The sequence below is a fragment of the Penaeus japonicus genome, unplaced genomic scaffold (assembly GCF_977035675.1).
Source record: "Penaeus japonicus unplaced genomic scaffold, GWHDUDI00000001_assembly GWHDUDI00000018, whole genome shotgun sequence".
NCBI classification, from domain to species: Eukaryota; Metazoa; Arthropoda; class Malacostraca; order Decapoda; family Penaeidae; genus Penaeus; species Penaeus japonicus.
Genome location: NW_028234420.1, coordinates 40,681,021 through 40,701,020, shown reverse-complemented (window position 1 = coordinate 40,701,020; position 20,000 = coordinate 40,681,021). Strand labels below are relative to the sequence as shown.

General features: G+C 38.5%; 8 protein-coding genes across 8 annotated transcripts in view; 3 read left to right on the top strand and 5 right to left on the bottom strand.

Annotated features, from left to right (window-relative positions):
* Positions 1-1,420: 1,420 nt before the first annotated feature.
* Positions 1,421-2,075, bottom strand: LOC147469959 (uncharacterized). Its single transcript, XM_086546990.1, has one exon. It carries the CDS (start codon positions 1,965-1,967, stop codon positions 1,536-1,538), a length of 432 nt encoding a protein of 143 aa, XP_086403116.1. The 5' UTR covers positions 1,968-2,075; the 3' UTR covers positions 1,421-1,535.
* A 1,907-nt stretch (positions 2,076-3,982) lies between these two features.
* On the bottom strand, positions 3,983-4,689 carry LOC147469958 (uncharacterized). The gene has a single exon (XM_086546989.1). The coding sequence runs from the start codon at positions 4,595-4,597 to the stop codon at positions 4,166-4,168; it is 432 nt and encodes a 143-aa protein (XP_086403115.1). The 5' UTR covers positions 4,598-4,689; the 3' UTR covers positions 3,983-4,165.
* Positions 4,690-5,982: 1,293 nt separating this feature from the next.
* Positions 5,983-6,569, bottom strand: LOC147469957 (uncharacterized). Its single transcript, XM_086546988.1, has one exon. It carries the CDS (start codon positions 6,500-6,502, stop codon positions 6,071-6,073), a length of 432 nt encoding a protein of 143 aa, XP_086403114.1. The 5' UTR covers positions 6,503-6,569; the 3' UTR covers positions 5,983-6,070.
* A 3,627-nt stretch (positions 6,570-10,196) lies between these two features.
* LOC147469956 (uncharacterized) lies at positions 10,197-10,856 on the bottom strand. Its single transcript, XM_086546987.1, has one exon. The coding sequence runs from the start codon at positions 10,762-10,764 to the stop codon at positions 10,333-10,335; it is 432 nt and encodes a 143-aa protein (XP_086403113.1). The 5' UTR covers positions 10,765-10,856; the 3' UTR covers positions 10,197-10,332.
* A 2,959-nt stretch (positions 10,857-13,815) lies between these two features.
* Positions 13,816-14,411, bottom strand: LOC147469955 (uncharacterized). Its single transcript, XM_086546986.1, has one exon. The coding sequence runs from the start codon at positions 14,256-14,258 to the stop codon at positions 13,854-13,856; it is 405 nt and encodes a 134-aa protein (XP_086403112.1). The 5' UTR covers positions 14,259-14,411; the 3' UTR covers positions 13,816-13,853.
* Positions 14,412-15,543: 1,132 nt separating this feature from the next.
* LOC147469954 (uncharacterized) lies at positions 15,544-16,218 on the top strand. The gene has a single exon (XM_086546985.1). It carries the CDS (start codon positions 15,611-15,613, stop codon positions 16,040-16,042), a length of 432 nt encoding a protein of 143 aa, XP_086403111.1. The 5' UTR covers positions 15,544-15,610; the 3' UTR covers positions 16,043-16,218.
* A 1,373-nt stretch (positions 16,219-17,591) lies between these two features.
* LOC147469953 (uncharacterized) lies at positions 17,592-18,285 on the top strand. Its single transcript, XM_086546984.1, has one exon. The coding sequence runs from the start codon at positions 17,656-17,658 to the stop codon at positions 18,085-18,087; it is 432 nt and encodes a 143-aa protein (XP_086403110.1). The 5' UTR covers positions 17,592-17,655; the 3' UTR covers positions 18,088-18,285.
* Positions 18,286-19,455: 1,170 nt separating this feature from the next.
* The window catches only part of LOC147469952 (uncharacterized), a 728-nt gene continuing 183 nt past the window's right edge, over positions 19,456-20,000 (top strand). Inside the window, exon 1 of the mRNA XM_086546983.1 lies at positions 19,456-20,000. This exon is cut by the window's right edge and continues 183 nt beyond it. Within this exon, the coding sequence (XP_086403109.1) occupies positions 19,602-20,000 (399 nt within the window). The 5' untranslated portion in view covers positions 19,456-19,601.

The window sequence follows — 20,000 nt, the reverse complement described above, 5'->3', positions numbered from 1 at the left end:
TCAGATTCCATATAGAAAGTTATGCTTGATAGAATACCGTGGAGGTAGAATCTGTCTCTCTCTCTCTTTCTCTCTTTCGCTCTCTTTCTTTTCGTCTCTCTCTCTCTCTCTCTTTCTATCTTTCTTTTCGTCTCTCTCTTTCTCTCTTTCGCTCTCTTTCTTTTCGTCTCTCTCTCTCTTTTTCTATCTTTCTTTTCGTCCTTCTGTCTCTACTTCCCAGTATATTTGAGAAAAAGCTGTGGTGAACTGAGACGTAGAATTATATGATCAAATCCCCTTTGAGTCAGTGTGATATTACTCTCATTTCTAATCATAATATTAGCTAACAAGTTTGAATGAAGAATGAAATAAGGATCATGTGTATATATCAAACAATAGAAGTACAAAAATGGTCATGAGAATGAGGTAAAAGTCCTAACTTGTGGAGGCAAAAGGAGGTGTGATAGCGTGACTACATGCTAATTTAACTAACTGGGCAGAAAGGAGGAAGTAATCAATACAAAAGCATTCAAGAACTAACTAACTAATAGTTTATGAGTTACTTTCATGTGTCAAGGTTCACGAGGGAAAATATTAAGCGATGAAAAAAAGAAATATCACTGACTTGCCGAAGCAGGACTCATGCAATATGCAAAATCAAATTCATGGTCATGAAAGCGTTCGTTGGTTATTTGGAAATATTCGTGAGAAAGACATGCAAATAGGAATAAATAATATCATGAGAAATAATGTGATTAATGTCAGTTACTTATTAGATGTGTGTATGTATATATGTTCCTGAACTATAATTTTCATAGAAGTGGTCAAATTTAGTGTTCTATACACTCAATGGGAGAGATAACATTTTATAATTATAGTAGAAGAAAGAGGAGAAACAAATCAATTGCGAAAGGCAGAGCCAGAAATCGGCTTTTAATTCCTACACGGAACTGTGGCATGTGGCTCTTTGTTGATAAGTCTCACAATATTTTTTCCTCAATCTTTTCTTTCTTAATCCTTCCTCCACCCTTTCTCTTTCTGTCTGTTCCTCCTCTATCTCTCTCATTCTCCATATACATTTCTTTCTTCTCTTTATCTCCCTCTTCATTTATATATTTATCTCTCTCTCTCTCTCTCTCTCTCTCTCTCTCTCTCTCTCTCTCTCTATATATATATATATATATATATATATATATATACACACACACACACACACACACACACACACATATATATATATATATATATATATATATATATATATATATATATATATATGTATATATATGTATGTATGTGTGTGTGTATATGAACACACACATACGATACGTTCATCGGTATCCGCTGATTATATGTATCAGGTCAGTCAATGTAAAAAAAACTTATTTTGAATAACGTTTATTATAAATAAATACGAAAGAAGTATATAAATAATGAATATAGAATATCACATAAATAGTGAGGTCAGGTACTTCACATGTCTGGTTTACGACTTGAGGTTGTTTTCGGTTCCCGTTCGTCATGCATTTTCTTCGAACGTTGGCAGTTGCTTCAGCTTACAGACATTCGCACCGCAGGTGTTCTTCCGCCCGGAAAAAGGTGTAGTTCCGCCGGCCGTCGTCTCCTATGAACGCTACGTGGAACTTCCTTCGCCTGGCCTCCACTGGCTGGCACTTCCTGGCCTCATAGCCGATGGCGTTCCCGCAATAGGAGCACGAGGCATCACACCGCTTGATGGCCACGACGTTGGTCAATAAATGCTTGTCCAGCAGGTCGTTGTCTGGGCTCAGGAGGGTCCTCACCTCGAACTTCTGGTGCTTTGCTTCGCACTTCATCTTCTTTAAGGCTTCCACTTGCTTCCCCAAGGCGCTCTTGTGTTCCTCTTCGGAGAGAGCGATTTTGTTTTCCTCTTCTGACACGGTCTTAGGGCGTCCAGACACAAGCGCCATGCACGCCGCCAGCACAACCAACTCCAAAGATAAGTTCATTTTGTTGGGTTTATATTCTCCTCTCTGTTCAGTATATAAGCTTGCACGTCAGGCAAGTGAACCGAAACAACTCTTGGCCCTGAATGAAGCGATGGATTAGTTGCCGAGAGAACTTATACTCCCCACAAACGAATGATATGACGTCACTGTACGAGCAACTTTTAGTCACCACATGATACCCAGAAAATGTCAAGGGATATCGTCATGTAATCATGCAGGCTGTACAAATAAAGCATCATCATTTTTCTGTATCTAACAAGCGTCACGGATAATTGGATATTAATTTGATATGAAATTATAACAAAAGCAATGGTAGTTGAATTTAGCCCGTGCATGATGCATGAAGAGTTGCCAGGTACCACCACCCGTTCATGCACGCAGTTCCACTGAATCACTTGGCGTCGATGTTTACGTTTGGGGTCGGGGCTTTTTATCTTAAATGTTAGTTTTTCTAACCGTTCGTTTCATGCACATAATGTATACAAAGTAAAATTGATAGGTGTCGATTTATAATATAGTATATATATATGTGTGTGTGTATTGTATGTGTGTATGTATATGTATATATGTATATATATGTATAAATCTGTATACATATATGTTATATATATACATACATACATATATATATATATATATATATATATATATATATATATATATGAATATGAATATATATATATGTATATATATCTATATAAGATATATAAATAGAAATAAATATGTATATACATATACACAATATATGTACATATATGTATATATGTATGCATACACACATATATATATATATACATACATACATACATATACATATATATTCGTTTGTGTATGTGTGTGTGCGTGTGTGTATTTGAATATGTATATATGTAAATATGAATAAACATATATATATATATATATATATATATATATATATATATATATATATATATATATATATATATATGCATATATGCACACACACACACACGCACACGTAAGAGTAACCACCCAGCGACCCTAGAGAATGAGAGTAACGAGAGTGACGCAAGGAAAGAATAACAAATATTAGATTAAAAAAAAAAAAAAAAAATACTTGAAATATAAATTTCGTGCATTCTATTACGTACACATCATTTTTTTTTATTATTGAAATCGCTACATGATATTTTGTTAAATGATTTTGATAAGATTTTTCGGGTAGGAAAGGGATGGGATATATTACGAAAGGAGACCAAATACTATTCCGAATCGTGGAATGTGACCAATTGATGCGGAAGTATAGAAAAAAAACGAAAACAAAATGAATAGGTCTTTAGAAATGACTTTACTGAATAGACAAAGCTGAAATAGTTAACATAAATGTCCAAAAAATAAGCGGCGCCACATGTAGCACTGAGCGAGTCGTGCAAGATGCAAGACAATCCTTTCCCGCCTGACCTTCTGCCACGAGAGATCCTCCGACCACACCTGATTAGTTGCAATCTTCATTAAGCCATTAAAACATGAAGCACACAAAGATTTGACGTGAAAAGAAAACAAATAGCAGTATGGAATAAAACCACTAAGACATGAAGTGAACAAAGATTTGACACGAAAAGAAAGAAAAAGCAATATGGCAACAGGTATCAACTTAACGGAGTTAAACGAGTATGAAGCGACCGGCACCGAGGGAGTCGCGAGCACAAGCATATACACATTTGTATACATATTTCTATCTATCTATCACACACATATTTGTGTATATATATATATTATATACATATACAAATATGTATATATATGTATATATATATTTACATATGTACACACACATATATATGTATATATACATATATATATATATATATATATATATATTTATACATATATATTTTGGGGAACTAATAATACATGCGTATATAACGCAAATTGCATACAACTTAACCAGTATGTAAAAGATATATACTCAACGCGTGTTTCTACATAATAAGTTACATACCGAACACAAGTACGTCTGTCAGTTATGCCCTTCGGTTAATCAATGTGTAACGTTCAAATATATATTTATTAAAATAAATACAAAATAAATAATGCATATAAATAACTAACATAAAATACTATATACAATTAATGAGGTCAGGTACATATGATCTGGTTTATGAGTGAGCTTGTTTTCGGTTCCCGTTCGTTTTGCCTCTTCTTCGCACGTTCTGAGGTTGGCAGCTGCTTTCGCCTCACAGACAGTCGCACCGAAGGTGTTCTTCCGCCCGGAAAAAGGTGTAGTTCCGCCGCCCGTCGTCTCCTATGAACGCTACGTGGAACTTCCTTCGCCTGGCCTCCACTGGCTGGCACTTCCTGGCCTCATAGCCGATGGCGTTCCCGCAATAGGAGCACGAGGCATCACACCGCTTGATGGCCACGACGTTGGTCAATAAATGCTTGTCCAGCAGGTCGTTGTCTGGGCTCAGGAGGGTCCTCACTTCGAACTTCTGATGCTTTGCTTCGCACTTCATCTTCTTTAAGGCTTCCGCTTGCTTCCCCAAGGCGCTCTTGTGTTCCTCTTCCGAGAGAGCGATTTTGTTTTCCTCTTCCGACACGGTCTTAGGGCGTCCTGACACAAGCGCCATGCACGCCACCAATAACATCAACACCAATGAAGAGTTCATTCTGATATTTTCCTGTCTGATCAGCGTGTGAGCTTGGACGCCAGTGAAGTGAAGGGAGTCCTCGAATGAAGCGAGGAGAGCTGCCGGGGGAGCTTATATACCCGGGACGCTCCTCAACAACACGATTGGGACGACGTGCGTCACGCGCAACGTTCTAGCAACCGCATGACGCAATCAAATCCCGAAAGAAATTGTACGATAATTCTTACGTATATATATATATATATATATATACATGCATATATATATGTATATACATACATATAACATGTGTGAATTCAATATCTAAAGTTATGTCATGTTCGTCTGGTTAGTTTTTGTAAAAGCGTTTTATTGATACCCTTTTTATTCTCTCGCAATCTCTTTCTTTCTTCTCTATCTCTCTCTTCACTCTCTTCTCTCTTTCAATCTGTCTATCTATCTCAACACAAATGACGCAAGCAGTCCTTTCTAGACAACCTACCTTAGGGAATGTAGTATAATTACCGGAATAAAATACAGGAAACGGATGAAAAAAAAAAAAACCGGTACGATATCTATACTGGATTTTCTAACTAAAGACCACCTCACACGCTCTGCCTGCATGATATGACAATCTTATATAATCCTATAAGACTCATCTCTTTCATCTCAGGTGGACAGACTTCATGGGTGGCTTGCTCCTTTAAACGTTTGTTTGTTTTTTAGTCAAAGATCTCAATAGACCTTTTCTAACCAGGGCTATCGAATCCAAATACAAGAAATACAAGATAAAAGTCACCTGTGTTGATCGCTGGTCGTGCACAAAGTCTTAGCGTTTTGAGTGTCCATCAGGTCCTTGTGTTGCAAACTCAAGTGCAGTTTCATTCGTCTTCTTATTGGAAATGGGTGTAGTGCATGTCCGTGTTTTAACCATGCACGACACACGTGTTAGTGTTTGCATGTGCAATGTTGCTTGTGTTTGCGTTTGATTATACACACATAGAAGAACTGCAACCTTTGTGTTTATCGATCGAAAATAAAACTAAGCATGCATATAGTGTTCCTGAAGGTCGCGTTATCGTGAACTTTAAATCAATACTTAATTATGTTGTTATGTCCGTGGTCAGCTGTCCAGTCTTAATACATTTTCTAAGTGTGTGTGTAGGTATGTGTGATTTTATATATGTTTGTGTGTGTGTATAGGGAGATAGACATTAGTTGAAATTGAAGCTTACTATGAATCTACACCCAACAATGTATATCTATACATTAGTTATTATCTATTAACATTTCTCAAGAGGTTGATCAATGTAAAAAGTATATTTACATATTTATTAATGATATTTATGTGAAAATAAATAAATAAATAATTACAAGGTAATATATACAATTATATAAGAATTTGAGATCAGGTACTTCATGTGGTCTAGTTAAGGACTGCCTTTCTATATTCCGGTTCTAGTTGGCCATGCCTCTTCTTCGCACGTTCTGAGGTTGGCAGCCGCCTTCACCTCACCGACAGTCGCACCGAAGGTGTTCTTCCGCCCGGAAAAAGGTGTAGTTCCGCCGGCCGTCGTCTCCTATGAACGCTACGTGGAACTTCCTTCGCCTGGCCTCCACTGGCTGGCACTTCCTGGCCTCATAGCCGATGGCGTTCCCGCAATAGGAGCACGAGGCATCACACCGCTTGATGGCCACGACGTTGGTCAATAAATGCTTGTCCAGCAGGTCGTTGTCTGGGCTCAGGAGGGTCCTCACCTCGAACTTCTGATGCTTTGCTTCGCACTTCATCTCCAGGAGGGCTTCCGCTTGCTTCCCCAAGGCGCTCTTGTGTTCCTCTTCGGAGAGAGCGATTTTATTTTCCTCTTCTGACACGGTCTTAGGGCGTCCTGACACAAGCGCCATGCACGCCACCAATAACATCAGCACCAATGAAGAGTTCATCCTGATATTTTCCTGTCTGATCAGCGTGTAAGCTTGGACGCCAGTGAAGTGAAGGGAGTCCTCGAATGAAGCGAGGAGAGCTGCCGGAGGAGCTTATATACCCGGGACGCTCCTCAACAACACGATTGGGACGACGTGCGTCACGCGCAACGTTCTAGCAACCGCATGACGCAATCAAATCCCGAAAGGAATTATACGATAATACTTTTCAAACAGAAAAGATATATACATATCTATATACGCATATTTCATCATCATTTGCAATTAATAAATCAGTTTCATAAGTAGAGAAATAAACATCACATAAAGGCTTTGGGACGTATAGTGAACATGACGGGCGCGTAACATCCCATTGCACAATATGTACACACAACGGACTTTGTACAAGTTTGACTCTTCCAGTGTTTACTTGTCCTATGTATATCCACACACTATTCGTTTTTTTTCTTTCTTTCTTTCTTTCTTTTTTAGTTTACGGCTTTAGATACTTGTTTCCAGTTAGTGCTGTAGGAAAACTATGTACTTGTATTTCTTTAATTCTTCTTCCCTTGCACCTTTATACTTTTAAAACAAAATAACGAAGGACAGACGCGATGCGTGGCTTGTCTCATTAAACTTTATTACCAGTCAAAGATAAGTTATCTCATTAGACTTTTTCTAACCAGGCCTATCGAATTAAAATCTAATTTAGTCAAGAAAAGCCAATTTGTGTTAATCACTGGCTGTGCACTAAATCTTAGCTGTTTTACGTGTCCATTGAATCCCTTGTGTTGCAAGTTATATATATATATATATATATATATATATATATATATATATATATATATATATATAGTTTCATTCGTTTAAATATTGGAAATGGGTGTGGTGTATGTCCTTTTTTTAACTGTCTGCAACACGCGTTTTCATACTTGCATGTGCAATGTTGCTTATGTTTCGCTTGATTATATGCATATATTAAATGCAACCTTTGTTATTGTCGGTCCCTAATGTTCCCTAATAACACTTACGTCCGTTCCGTGGCTCACCTCTCGTTGTACACCTCGGTCCCTGTTGATGACCGCTCGTTATTTAAGAAATTCGTTTCACCAGACAGGATTCGATCCCATTTCAAAACTTCTCTTACCGGGATTCGAATCGCGTTGGTGTTCGCGACTCCCTCGGTGCCGGTCGCCTCATACTCGTTTAACCCCGTTAAGTTGACGCCTGTTGCCATATTGCTTTTTTACTTTCTTTTCATGTCAAATCTTTGTTCACTTCATGTCTTAGTGGCTTGATTCCATACTGCTATTTGTTTTCTTTTCATGTCAAATCTTTGTTCACATCATGTCTTAGTGGCTTGATTCCATACTGCTATTTGTTTTCTTTTCATGTCAAATCTTTGTGTGCTTCATGTTTTAATGGCTTAATGGTGGTTGCAACTAATCAGGTGTGGTCGGAGGATCTCTCGTGGCAGAAGGTCAGGCAGGAAAGGATTGACTTGCATCTTGCACGACTCACTTGGTGCTACATGTGGCGCCGCTTAATTTTTGGACATTTATGTTAACTATTTCAGCTTTGTCTATTCAGTAAAGTCATTTCTAAAAACCTATTTACTTTGGTTTCGTTTTTTTCTATACTTCTGCATCAATTGGTCACATTGCACGATTCGGTATAGTATATGGTCTCCTTTCGTAATATATCCCATCCCTTCCCTACCCGAAAAATCTTATCAAAATCATTTAACAAAATATTATGTAGCGATCTCAATAAAGACATAATGTGTACATAACAGAACATACAGAATTTGTATTTCAAGTAGTTTTTTAAATCTAATATTCATTATTCTTTCTTTACATTCACTCTCGTTACTCCCATTCTCTAGGGTCGCTGGGTGGTTACTCTTACGTCATACATTCACACACACACACACGCACACATATGTGTGTGTGCGTGTATATAGGCTTATATATATGTATGTATATATGCTTATTCACATTCACACATATACATATTCAAACACACACACATACATACATACATACATTATATATATATATATATATATATATATATATATATATATATATATATATATATATATATATACACACACATATATATATACGGATATTGATAATTGGCACCTATTCATTTTACTCTGTATACATTATGTGCATGAAACGAACGGTTAGAAAAACTAACATTTAAGATAAAAAGTCCCGACCCCAAACGTAAACATCGACGCCAAGCGATTCAGTGGAACTGCGTGCATGAACGGGTGGTGGGACCTGGCAACTCTTCATGCATCATGCACGGGCTAAATTCAACTACCATTGCTTTTGTTATATTTTCATATCAAATTTATATCCAGTTATCCGTGACGCTTGTTAAATACAGATAGATTATGATACTTTAACGAGGGACAGCTTATCCCTTTAAAATTTAGTGTCAGTCAAAGATTAGACCCTTTTCTAACCAGGCCTATCGAATTAAAATCTAATTTAGTTAAGAAAAGTCCACTTGCGTTAATCGCTGGCCATGCACAAAGTCTTTGCTGTTTTGCATGACCATCAGGTCCTATGTGTTGTAAGTTTATATATAGTTTGTTTCTAAAGTTATGTCATCTTCGTCTGGTTAGTTATTGTAAAAGCGTTTTATTGATATCTTTTTTTTCGTCAGTCTCTCTCTCGCTCTCTCTTTCTCTCTTTCTTTTCTTTCTTCTCTATCTCTCTCTTCACTCTCTTCTCTCTTTCATTCTGTCTATCTATCTGTCTATCTCAACACGACGCAATCTCTTTTCTAGACAACCTACCTTAGGGAATGTAGTATAATTACCGGAAAAAAAAAAATACAGGAAACGGATGAAAAAAAAAAACAAAAAAAACGGTACGGTATCTATACTGGATTTTCTAACTAAAGATCACCTCACACGCTCTGCCTGCATGATATGACAATCTTATATAATCCTATAAGACTCATCTCTTTCATCTCAGGTGGACAGACTTCATGGGTGGCTTGCTCCTTTAAACGTTTGTTTGTTTTATAGTCAAAGATCTCAATAGACCTTTTCTAACCAGGCCTATCGAATCCAAATACAAGAAATACAAGAGAAAAGTCACCTGTGTTGATCGCTGGCCGTGCACAAAGTCTGAGCGTTTTGAGTGTCCATCAGGTCCTTGTGTTGCAAACTCATGCACAGTTTCATTCGTCTTATTATTGGAAATGGGTGTGGTGCATGTCCGTGTTTTAACCATGCACGACGCACGTCTTAGTGTTTGCATGTGCAATGTTGCTTGTGTTTGCGTTTGATTATACACACATAGAAGAACTGCAACCTTTGTGTTTATCGATCGAAAATAAAGATAAGCATGCATATAGTGTTCCTGAAGGTCACGTTATCGTGAACTTTAAATCAATACTCAATTATGTTGTTGTGTCCGTGGGCAGCTGTCCAGTCTTAATACATTTTCTAAGTGTGTGTGTGTGCGAGAGTGTGTGATTTTATATATGTTTGTGTGTGTGTATAGGGAGATAGACATTAGTTGAAACTGAAGCTTACTATGAATCTATACCCAACAATGTATACCTAGAAGGCTTATACATTAGATATTATCTATTAACTATTCTCATGAGGTTAATCAATGTAAGAAGTATATGTACATATTTATTAATGATATTTATGTGAAAATAAATAAATAAATAATCACAGTAAGGTAATATATACACTTATATAAGAAATTGAGATCAGGTACTCCATGTGGCCTAGTTAATGACTGCTTTTCTATATTCCGGTTCTAGTTGGCCATGCCTCTTCTTCGCACGTTCTGAGGTTGGCAGCCGCCTTCACCTCACCGACAGTCGCACCGAAGGTGTTCTTCCGCCCGGAAAAAGGTGTACTTCCGCCGGCCGTCGTCTCCTATGAACGCTACGTGGAACTTCCTTCGCCTGGCCTCCACTGGCTGGCACTTCCTGGCCTCATAGCCGATGGCGTTCCCGCAATAGGAGCACGAGGCATCACACCGCTTGATGGCCACGACGTTGGTCAATAAATGCTTGTCCAGCAGGTCGTTGTCTGGGCTCAGGAGGGTCCTCACTTCGAACTTCTGATGCTTTGCTTCGCACTTCATCTCCAGGAGGGCTTCCGCTTGCTTCCCCAAGGCGCTGTTGATTTCCTCTTCGGAGAGAGCGATTTTGTTTTCCTCTTCCGACACGGTCTTAGGGCGTCCTGACACAAGCGCCATGCACGCCACCAATAACATCAACACCAATGAAGAGTTCATCCTGATATTTTCCTGTCTGATCAGCGTGTGAGCTTGGACGCCAGTGAAGTGAAGGGAGTCCTCGAATGAAGCGAGGAGAGCTGCCGGAGGAGCTTATATACCCGGGACGCTCCTCAGCAACACGACTGGGACGACGTGCGTCACGCGCAACGTTCTAGCAACCGCATGACGCAATCAAATCCCGAAAGGAATTATACGATAATGCTTATCAAACAGAAAAGATATATACATATCTATATACACATATTTCATCATAATTTTTTAAATTCATAAATCAGTTTCATAAGTAGAGAAATAAATATCACATAAAGGCTTTGGGACGTATAGTGAACATGACGGGCGCGTAACATCCCATTGCACAATATGTACACACAACGGACTTTGTAAAAGTTTGACTCTTCCAGAGTTTACTCGTCCTTTGTATATCCACACACTATTCTTTTTTTTTTTTTTTTTTTTTTTTTGTAGTTTACGGCCTATAGATACTTGTTTCCAGTTAGTGCTGTAGGAAAACTATGTACTTGTATTTCTTTAATTCTTCTTCCCTTGCACCTTTATACTTTTAAAACAAAATAACGAAGGACAGACGCGATGCGTGGCTAGTCTCATTAAACTTTATTACCAGTCAAAGATAAGTTATCTCATTAGACTTTTTCTAACCGGGCCTATCGAATTAAAATCTAATTTAGTCAAGAAAAGCCAATTTGTGTTAATCACTGGCTGTGCACTAAATCTTAGCTGTTTTACGTGTCTATTGAATCCCTTGTGTTGCAAGTTATAAGTAGTTTCATTCATTAAAATATTGGAAATGGGTGTGGTGTATATCCGTGTTTTAACTGTTTACAACACGCGTTTTCATATTTGCATGTGCAATGTTGCTTATGTTTCGCTTGATCATACACATAAATTTAATGCAACCTTTGTTATTGTCGGTCCCTAATGTTCCCTAATAACACTTACGTCCGTTCCGTGGCTCACCTCTCGTTGCACACCTCCGTCCCTGTTGATGACCGCTCGTTATTTAAGAAATTCGTTTCATCAGACAGGATTCGATCACATTATAAAACTTCTCTTACCGGGATTCGAATCGTTTTTGTGTTCGCGACTCCCTCGGTGCCAGTCGCCTCATACTCGTTTAACCCCGTTAAGTTGACGCCTGTTGCCATATTGCTTTTTTACTTTCTTTTCATGTCAAATCTTTGTTCACTTCATGTCTTAGTGGCTTGATTCCATACTGATATTTGTTTTCTTTTCATGTCAAATCTTTGTGTACTTCATGTTTTAATGACTTATTGATGATTGCAACTAATCAGGTGTGGTCGGAGGATCTCTCGTGGCAGAAGGTCAGGCGGGAAAGGATTGTCTTGCATCTTGCACGACTCACTCAGTGCTACAGGTGGCGCCGCTTATTTTTTGGACATTTATGTTAACTATTTCTGCTTTGTCTATTCAGTAAAGTAATTTTAAAGACCTATTTACTTAATATTTTTTTCTATACTTCCGCATCAATTGGTCACATTCCACGATTCGGAATAGTATTTGGTCTCCTTTCGTAATATATCCCATCCCTTTCCTACCCGAAAAATCTTATCAAAAACATTTAACAAAATATTATGTAGCGATTTCAATAAAGACATAATGTGCACATAGCAGAACATACAGAATTTATATTTCAAGTAGTTTTTTAAAAATCTTATATTCATTATTATTTCTTTACGTCAGTCTCGTTACTCCCATTCTCTAGGGTCGCTGGGTAGTTACTCTTACGTCATACATTCACACACACACACATATGTGTGTGTGTGCGTGTATATAGGCTTATATATATGTATGTATATATGCTTATTCACATTCACACACATACATATTCAAACACACACACATATATACATATATACATACATACATACATTATATATATATATATATATATATATATATATATATATATATATATATATATATATATATATATACATATATATGTATATATATATACAGATACATGTATATATATATATATATATATTTATATATATACATATATACATATATACGGATATTGATAATTGACACCTATTAATTTTACTTTGTATACATTATGTGCATGAAACGAACGGTTAGAAAGACTAACATTTAAGATAAAAAGCCCCGACCCCAGACGTAAACAGCGACGCCAAGCGATTCAGTGGAACTGCGTGCATGAACGGGTGGTGGTACCTGGCAACTCTTCATGCATCATGCACGGGCTAAATTCAACTACCATTGCTTTTGTTATAATTTCATATCAAATTTATATCCAGTTATCCGTGACGCTTGTTAAATACAGATAGATTATGATACTTTAACGAGGGACAGCTTATCCCTTTAAAATTTAGTGTCAGTCAAAGATTAGACCCTTTTCTAACCAGGCCTATCGAATTCAAATCTAATTTAGTTAAGAAAAGTCCACTTGCGTTAATCGCTGGCCATGCACAAAGTCTTTGCTGTTTTGCATGACCATCAGGTCCTTTGTGTTGTAAGTTTATATATAGTTTGTTTTGTCTAATGATTGGAAATGGGCGTGGTGTATGTCCGTGTTTTAACTGTCTGCAACACGCGTCTTGATGTTTCACATGTGCAATGTTGCTTATGTTTGCACTTGATTATACACATAGATTAACTGGGACCTTTTTTTGTCGATCCGAAATAAAAATAAACTTGCCTATAAAGTTCCTTAATGGCGCGTTATCGTATACTTAACATCTATGCTGAATTACGTTGTTATGCTCACGGTCAACTGTCAAGTCTTAGTGTGTGTGTATTTGTGTGTATAGTGAGATAGACACTACTTACGATTATAGATTACTCTAAATCTTCACCTAACAATGGGGATTCTACACGTTGTATGTATACTTATCAGGCATATACGTTAGATAACATCTATCAACCATATTCATGAGGTTAATCAACGTAAAAAGCACATGTGCATATTTATTAATAATAATAGATAGGTGGAAATAAATAAATAGTGACGGCAAGGGCAATATACACTTATATAAGCAATGCGGATCAGGTACTTCACACGGTCCAGTTCAGTCGTCTTCGCCTCACAGACAGTCGCACCGAAGGTGTTCTTCCGCCCGGAAAAAGGTGTAGTTCCGCCGGCCGTCGTCTCCTATGAACGCTACGTGGAACTTCCTTCGCCTGGCCTCCACTGGCTGGCACTTCCTGGCCTCATAGCCGATGGCGTTCCCGCAATAGGAGCACGAGGCATCACACCGCTTGATGGCCACGACGTTGGTCAATAAATGCTTGTCCAGCAGGTCGTTGTCTGGGCTCAGGAGGGTCCTCACTTCGAACTTCTGGTGCTTTGGCTTGCACTTCATCTTCTTTAAGGCTTTCACTTGCTTCTCTAAGACGCTTTTGTGTTCCTCGTTGGACATGGCGCAAGGACGTCCAGACACAAGCACCATGCACGCCACCAACACCGTCAACATCAAAGCTAAGTTCATGTTGCTAGGCTGATATTTCCCTCTCTGTTCTCTGTTTAAACTTGAACGATAGGCAAGTGACGCGAGGCAATGGTCGTTTTAGAATAAAGCTAGTTTTTAAATTCCATTCAGTTCAGTTGAGGGAGATTTGCGAAGACGTCGCTTCGCCCGGGCTATATGCACGGCGGCAGCTAGTTCAGCTACTAAGAGAATTTCTATTAAACGAACATTTACACGAACAGAACGTCGATACTGAGCAAGGAACGTTTAGTTGCCTCGCGTTGCCAGACACCTTTATTTTTCCGGGTATGCAGCCGTAAGGACTTTTTTACCTTGCGCTAAAGTCTGGGTATGAATCATTATTCACACTTGTACGTTTTTTTCACTCCTTGCTTGAACATCGAATATACCAGCAGCTGGAGTATGTATAGTTTTTTATACATACATACATACATATATATATGTATATATATGTATACACACATATACAGTATATACGTTCGTGTATATGTATTTGTGTGTTTACGTATGTCTGTTTGTATGTATATACACACATACAGGAACATTAAGCAAGTATATCAAAGTTATCAGCATCGAGCTTATCACACTGGAAAAAAATCATTTTCAATATATATCATCCCGAACCAGTAACAAATGTTCATCACGAGTTCATCGGTGACTATCAAGCATACCTAGATTATACACTTAAGCCTCTCTTTACATTCAGAAAAAATGAAGAAAGGGGAATGAAGGATAATATGAAGATACACATGCTTCCTGTTGTATTGTATAGGAGAGAGCTCATTTCATGGATTACTTTTATCTGTATATTAACACTAACAACAGACTACCAATTTAACTTACTATGAATAAAGAGTAAAAAAATGAATAAACACACACATACATACATATATATATATATATATATATATATATATATATATATATATATATATATATATATATTATATATATATATATATACATATATATATATATTATATATATATGCACTACATATATGCCGATATATCTATATCTATCTATATATACATACATATACATATACATATACATGCATACATGTATATAAACATACATATATATGCATACATATAAACACATATGAAATAAATGCTGGCCGTTGTAAACGTTTGCTAAAATGATCCCAAAGAAACATTTGCTGCTTAACCAGGGAGGGGGGATTCCCCACATTAGTGCAGGATTCCCCAACCTCCGTGCAATGAATATTTTACATACCGAATGGCCCGCGTATATAAGCTCCCCCGGCAGCTCTCCTCGCTTCATTCGAGGACTCCCTTCACTTCACTGGCGTCCAACCTCACACGCTGATCAGACAGGAAAATATCAGGATGAACTCTTCATTGGTGTTGATGTTATTGGTGGCGTGCATGGCGCTTGTGTCAGGACGCCCTAAGACCGTGTCGGAAGAAGAAAACAAAATCGCTCTCTCCGAAGAGGAACTCAAAAGCGCCTTGGGGAAGCAAGTGGAAGCCTTAAAGAAGATGAAGTGCGAAGCAAAGCACCAGAAGTTCGAAGTGAGGACCCTCCTGAGCCCAGACAACGACCTGCTGGACAAGCATTTATTGACCAACGTCGTGGCCATCAAGCGGTGTGATGCCTCGTGCTCCTATTGCGGGAACGCCATCGGCTATGAGGCCAGGAAGTGCCAGCCAGTGGAGGCCAGGCGAAGGAAGTTCCACGTAGCGTTCATAGGAGACGACGGCCGGCGGAACTACACCTTTTTCCGGGCGGAAGAACACCTTCGGTGCGACTGTCGGTGAGGTGAAGGCGGCTGCCAACCTCAGAACGTGCGAAGAAGAGGCATGGCCAACTAGAACCGGAATATAGAAAAGCAGTCATGAACTAGACCACGTGAAGTACCTGATCTCAAATTCTTATATAATTGTATATATTACCTTACTGTAATTATTTATTTATTTATTTTCACATAAATATATTTAATAAATATGTACATATACTTCTTACATTGATTAACCTCATGAGAATAGTTAATAGATAATATCTAATGTATAAGCCTTCTAGGTATACATTGTTAGGTGTAGATTCATAGTAAGCTTCAATTTCAACAAATGTCTATCTCCCTATACACACACACAAACTTATATAAAATCACACATACCTACACACACACTTAGAAAATGTATTGAGTCTCGACAGCTGACCACGGGCATATCAACATAATTGAGTATTGATTTAAAGTTCACGATAACGCGACCTTCAGGAACACTATATGCATGCTTAGTTTTATTTTCGATCGATAAACCCAAAGGTTGCAGTTCTTCTATGTGTGTATAATCAAACGCAAACACAAGCAACATTGCACATGCAAACACTAAGACGTGCGTCGTGCATGGTTAAAACACGGACATGCACCACACCCATTTCCAATAATAAGACGAATGAAACTGTGCATGAGTTTGCAACACAAGGACCTGATGGACACTCAAAACGCTAAGACTTTGTGCACGGCCAGCGATCAACACAGGTGACTTTTCTCTTGTATTTCTTGTATTTGAATTCGACAGGCCTGGTTAGAAAAGGTCTATTGAGATCTTTGACTATAAAACAAACAAACGTTTAAAGGAGCAAGCCACCCATGAAGTCTGTCCACCTAAGATGAAGGAGATGAGTCCTATAGGATTATATAAGATTGTCATATCATGCAGGCAGAGCGTGTGAGGTGATCTTCAGTTGTAAAATCCAGTATAGATATCGTCCCGTTTTTTTTTTTTTTTTTTTTTCATCCGTTTCCTGTATTTTATTCCGGTAATTATACTACATTCCCTAAGGTAGGTTGTCTAGAAAGGAATGATTGCGTCATTTGTGTTGAGATAGACAGATAGATAGACAGAATGAAAGAGAGAAGAGAGTGAAGAGAGAGATAGAGAAGAGATAAAAGAAAGAGAGAGCGAGAGAGAGACTGACGAAAAAATGGTATCAATAAAACGCTTTTACAAAACTAACCAGACGAACATGACATAACTTTAGATATTGGTTTCACACGTTATATATATATATATATATATATATATATATATATATATATATATATATATATATATATATATATATAGGTAAGTATTATCGTATATATATATGTATATATATATATATATATATATATATATATATGTATATATGTATATATATATATATATATATAGGTAAGTATTATCGTATAATTTCTTTCGGGATTTGATTGCGTCATGCGGTTGCTAGAACGTTGCGCGTGACGCACGTCGTCCCAATCGTGTTGTTGAGGAGCGTCCCGGGTATATAAGCTCCCCCGGCAGCTCTCCTCGCTTCATTCGAGGACTCTCTTCACTTCACTGGCGTCCAAGCTCACACGCTGATCAGACAGGAAAATATCAGGATGAACTCTTCATTGGTGCTGATGTTATTGGTGGCGTGCATGGCGCTTGTGTCAGGACGCCCTAAGACCGTGTCGGAAGAGGAAAACAAAATCGCTCTCTCCGAAGAGGAACTCAAAAGCGCCTTGGGGAAGCAAGTGGAAGCCTTAAAGAAGATGAAGTGCGAAGCAAAGCATCAGAAGTTCGAAGTGAGGACCCTCCTGAGCCCAGACAACGACCTGCTGGACAAGCATTTATTGACCAACGTCGTGGCCATCAAGCGGTGTGATGCCTCGTGCTCCTATTGCGGGAACGCCATCGGCTATGAGGCCAGGAAGTGCCAGCCAGTGGAGGCCAGGCGAAGGAAGTTCCACGTAGCGTTCATAGGAGACGACGGCCGGCGGAACTACACCTTTTTCCGGGCGGAAGAACACCTTCGGTGCGACTGTCGGTGAGGTGAAGGCGGCTGCCAACCTCAGAACGTGCGAAGAAGAGGCATGGCCAACTAGAACCGGAATATAGAAAAGCAGTCATTAACTAGGCCACATGAAGTACCTGATCTCAAATTCTTATATAATTGTATATATTACCTTGCTGTAATTATTTATTTATCTATTTTCACATAAATATATTTAATAAATATGTACATATAATTTTTACATTGATTAACCTCTTGAGAATAGTTAATATCTAATATCTAATGTATAAGCCTTCTAGGTATACATTGTTGGGTATAGATTCATAGTAAGCTTCAGTTTCAACTAATGTCTATCTCCCTATACACACACACAAACATATATAAAATCACACATACCTACACACACACTTAGAAAATGTATTAAGACTGGACAGCTGACCACGGGCATAACAACATAATTGAGTATTGATTTAAAGTTCACGATAACGCGACCTACAGGAACACTATTAGCATGCTTAGTTTTATTTTCGATCGATAAACACAAAGGTTGCAGTTCTTCTATGTGTGTATAATCAAACGCAAACACAAGCAACATTGCACATGCAAACACAAAGACGTGCGTCGTGCATGGTTAAAACACGGACATGCACCACACCCATTTCCAATAATAAGACGAATGAAACTGCACTTGAGTTTGCAACACAAGGACCTGATGGACACTCAAAACGCTAAGACTTTGTGCACGGCCAGCGATCAACACAGGTGACTTTTCTCTTGTATTTTTTGTATATGGATTCGATAGGCCTGGTTAGAAAAGGTCTATTGAGATCTTTGACTATAAAACAAACAAACGTTTAAAGGAGCAAGCCACCCATGAAGTCTGTCCACCTGAGATGAAAGAGATGAGTCGTATAGGATTATATAAGATTGTCATATCATGCAGGCAGTGCATGCGAGGTGATCTTTAGTTATAAAATCCAGTATAGATATCGTCCCGTTGTTTGTTTTTTTGTCTTTTTTTCATCCGTTTCCTGTATTTTATTCCGATAATCATACCACATTCCTTAAGGTATGTTGTCTAGAAAGGACTGCTTGCGTCATTTGTGTTGAGATAGATAGAATGAAAGAGAAGAGAGTGAAGAGAGAGATAGAGAAGAGATAAAAGAAAGAGAGAGCGAGAGAGAGACTGACGAAAAAATGGTATCAATAAAACGCTTTTACAAAACTAACCAGACGAACATGACATAACTTTAGATATTGGTTTCACACGTTATATATATATATATATATATATATATATATATATATATATATATATATATATATATATATATATATATAGGTAAGTATTATCGTACAATTTCTTTCGGGATTTGATTGCGTCATGCGGTTGCTAGAACGTTGCGCGTGACGCACGTCGTCCCAATCGTGTTGTTGAGGAGCGTCCCGGGTATATAAGCTCCCCCGGCAGCTCTCCTCGCTTCATTCGAGGACTCCCTTCACTTCACTGGCGTCCAAGCTCACACGCTGATCAGACAGGAAAATATCAGGATGAACTCTTCATTGGTGTTGATGTTATTGGTGGCGTGCATGGCGCTTGTGTCAGGACGCCCTAAGACCGTGTCGGAAGAAGAAAACAAAATCGCTCTCTCCGAAAAGGAACACAAGAGCGCCTTGGGGAAGCAAGCGGAAGCCCTCCTGGAGATGAAGTGCGAAGCAAAGCATCAGAAGTTTGAAGTGAGGACCCTCCTGAGCCCAGACAACGACCTGCTGGACAAGCATTTATTGACCAACGTCGTGGCCATCAAGCGGTGTGATGCCTCGTGCTCCTATTGCGGGAACGCCATCGGCTATGAGGCCAGGAAGTGCCAGCCAGTGGAGGCCAGGCGAAGGAAGTTCCACGTAGCGTTCATAGGAGACGACGGCCGGCGGAAGTACACCTTTTTCCGG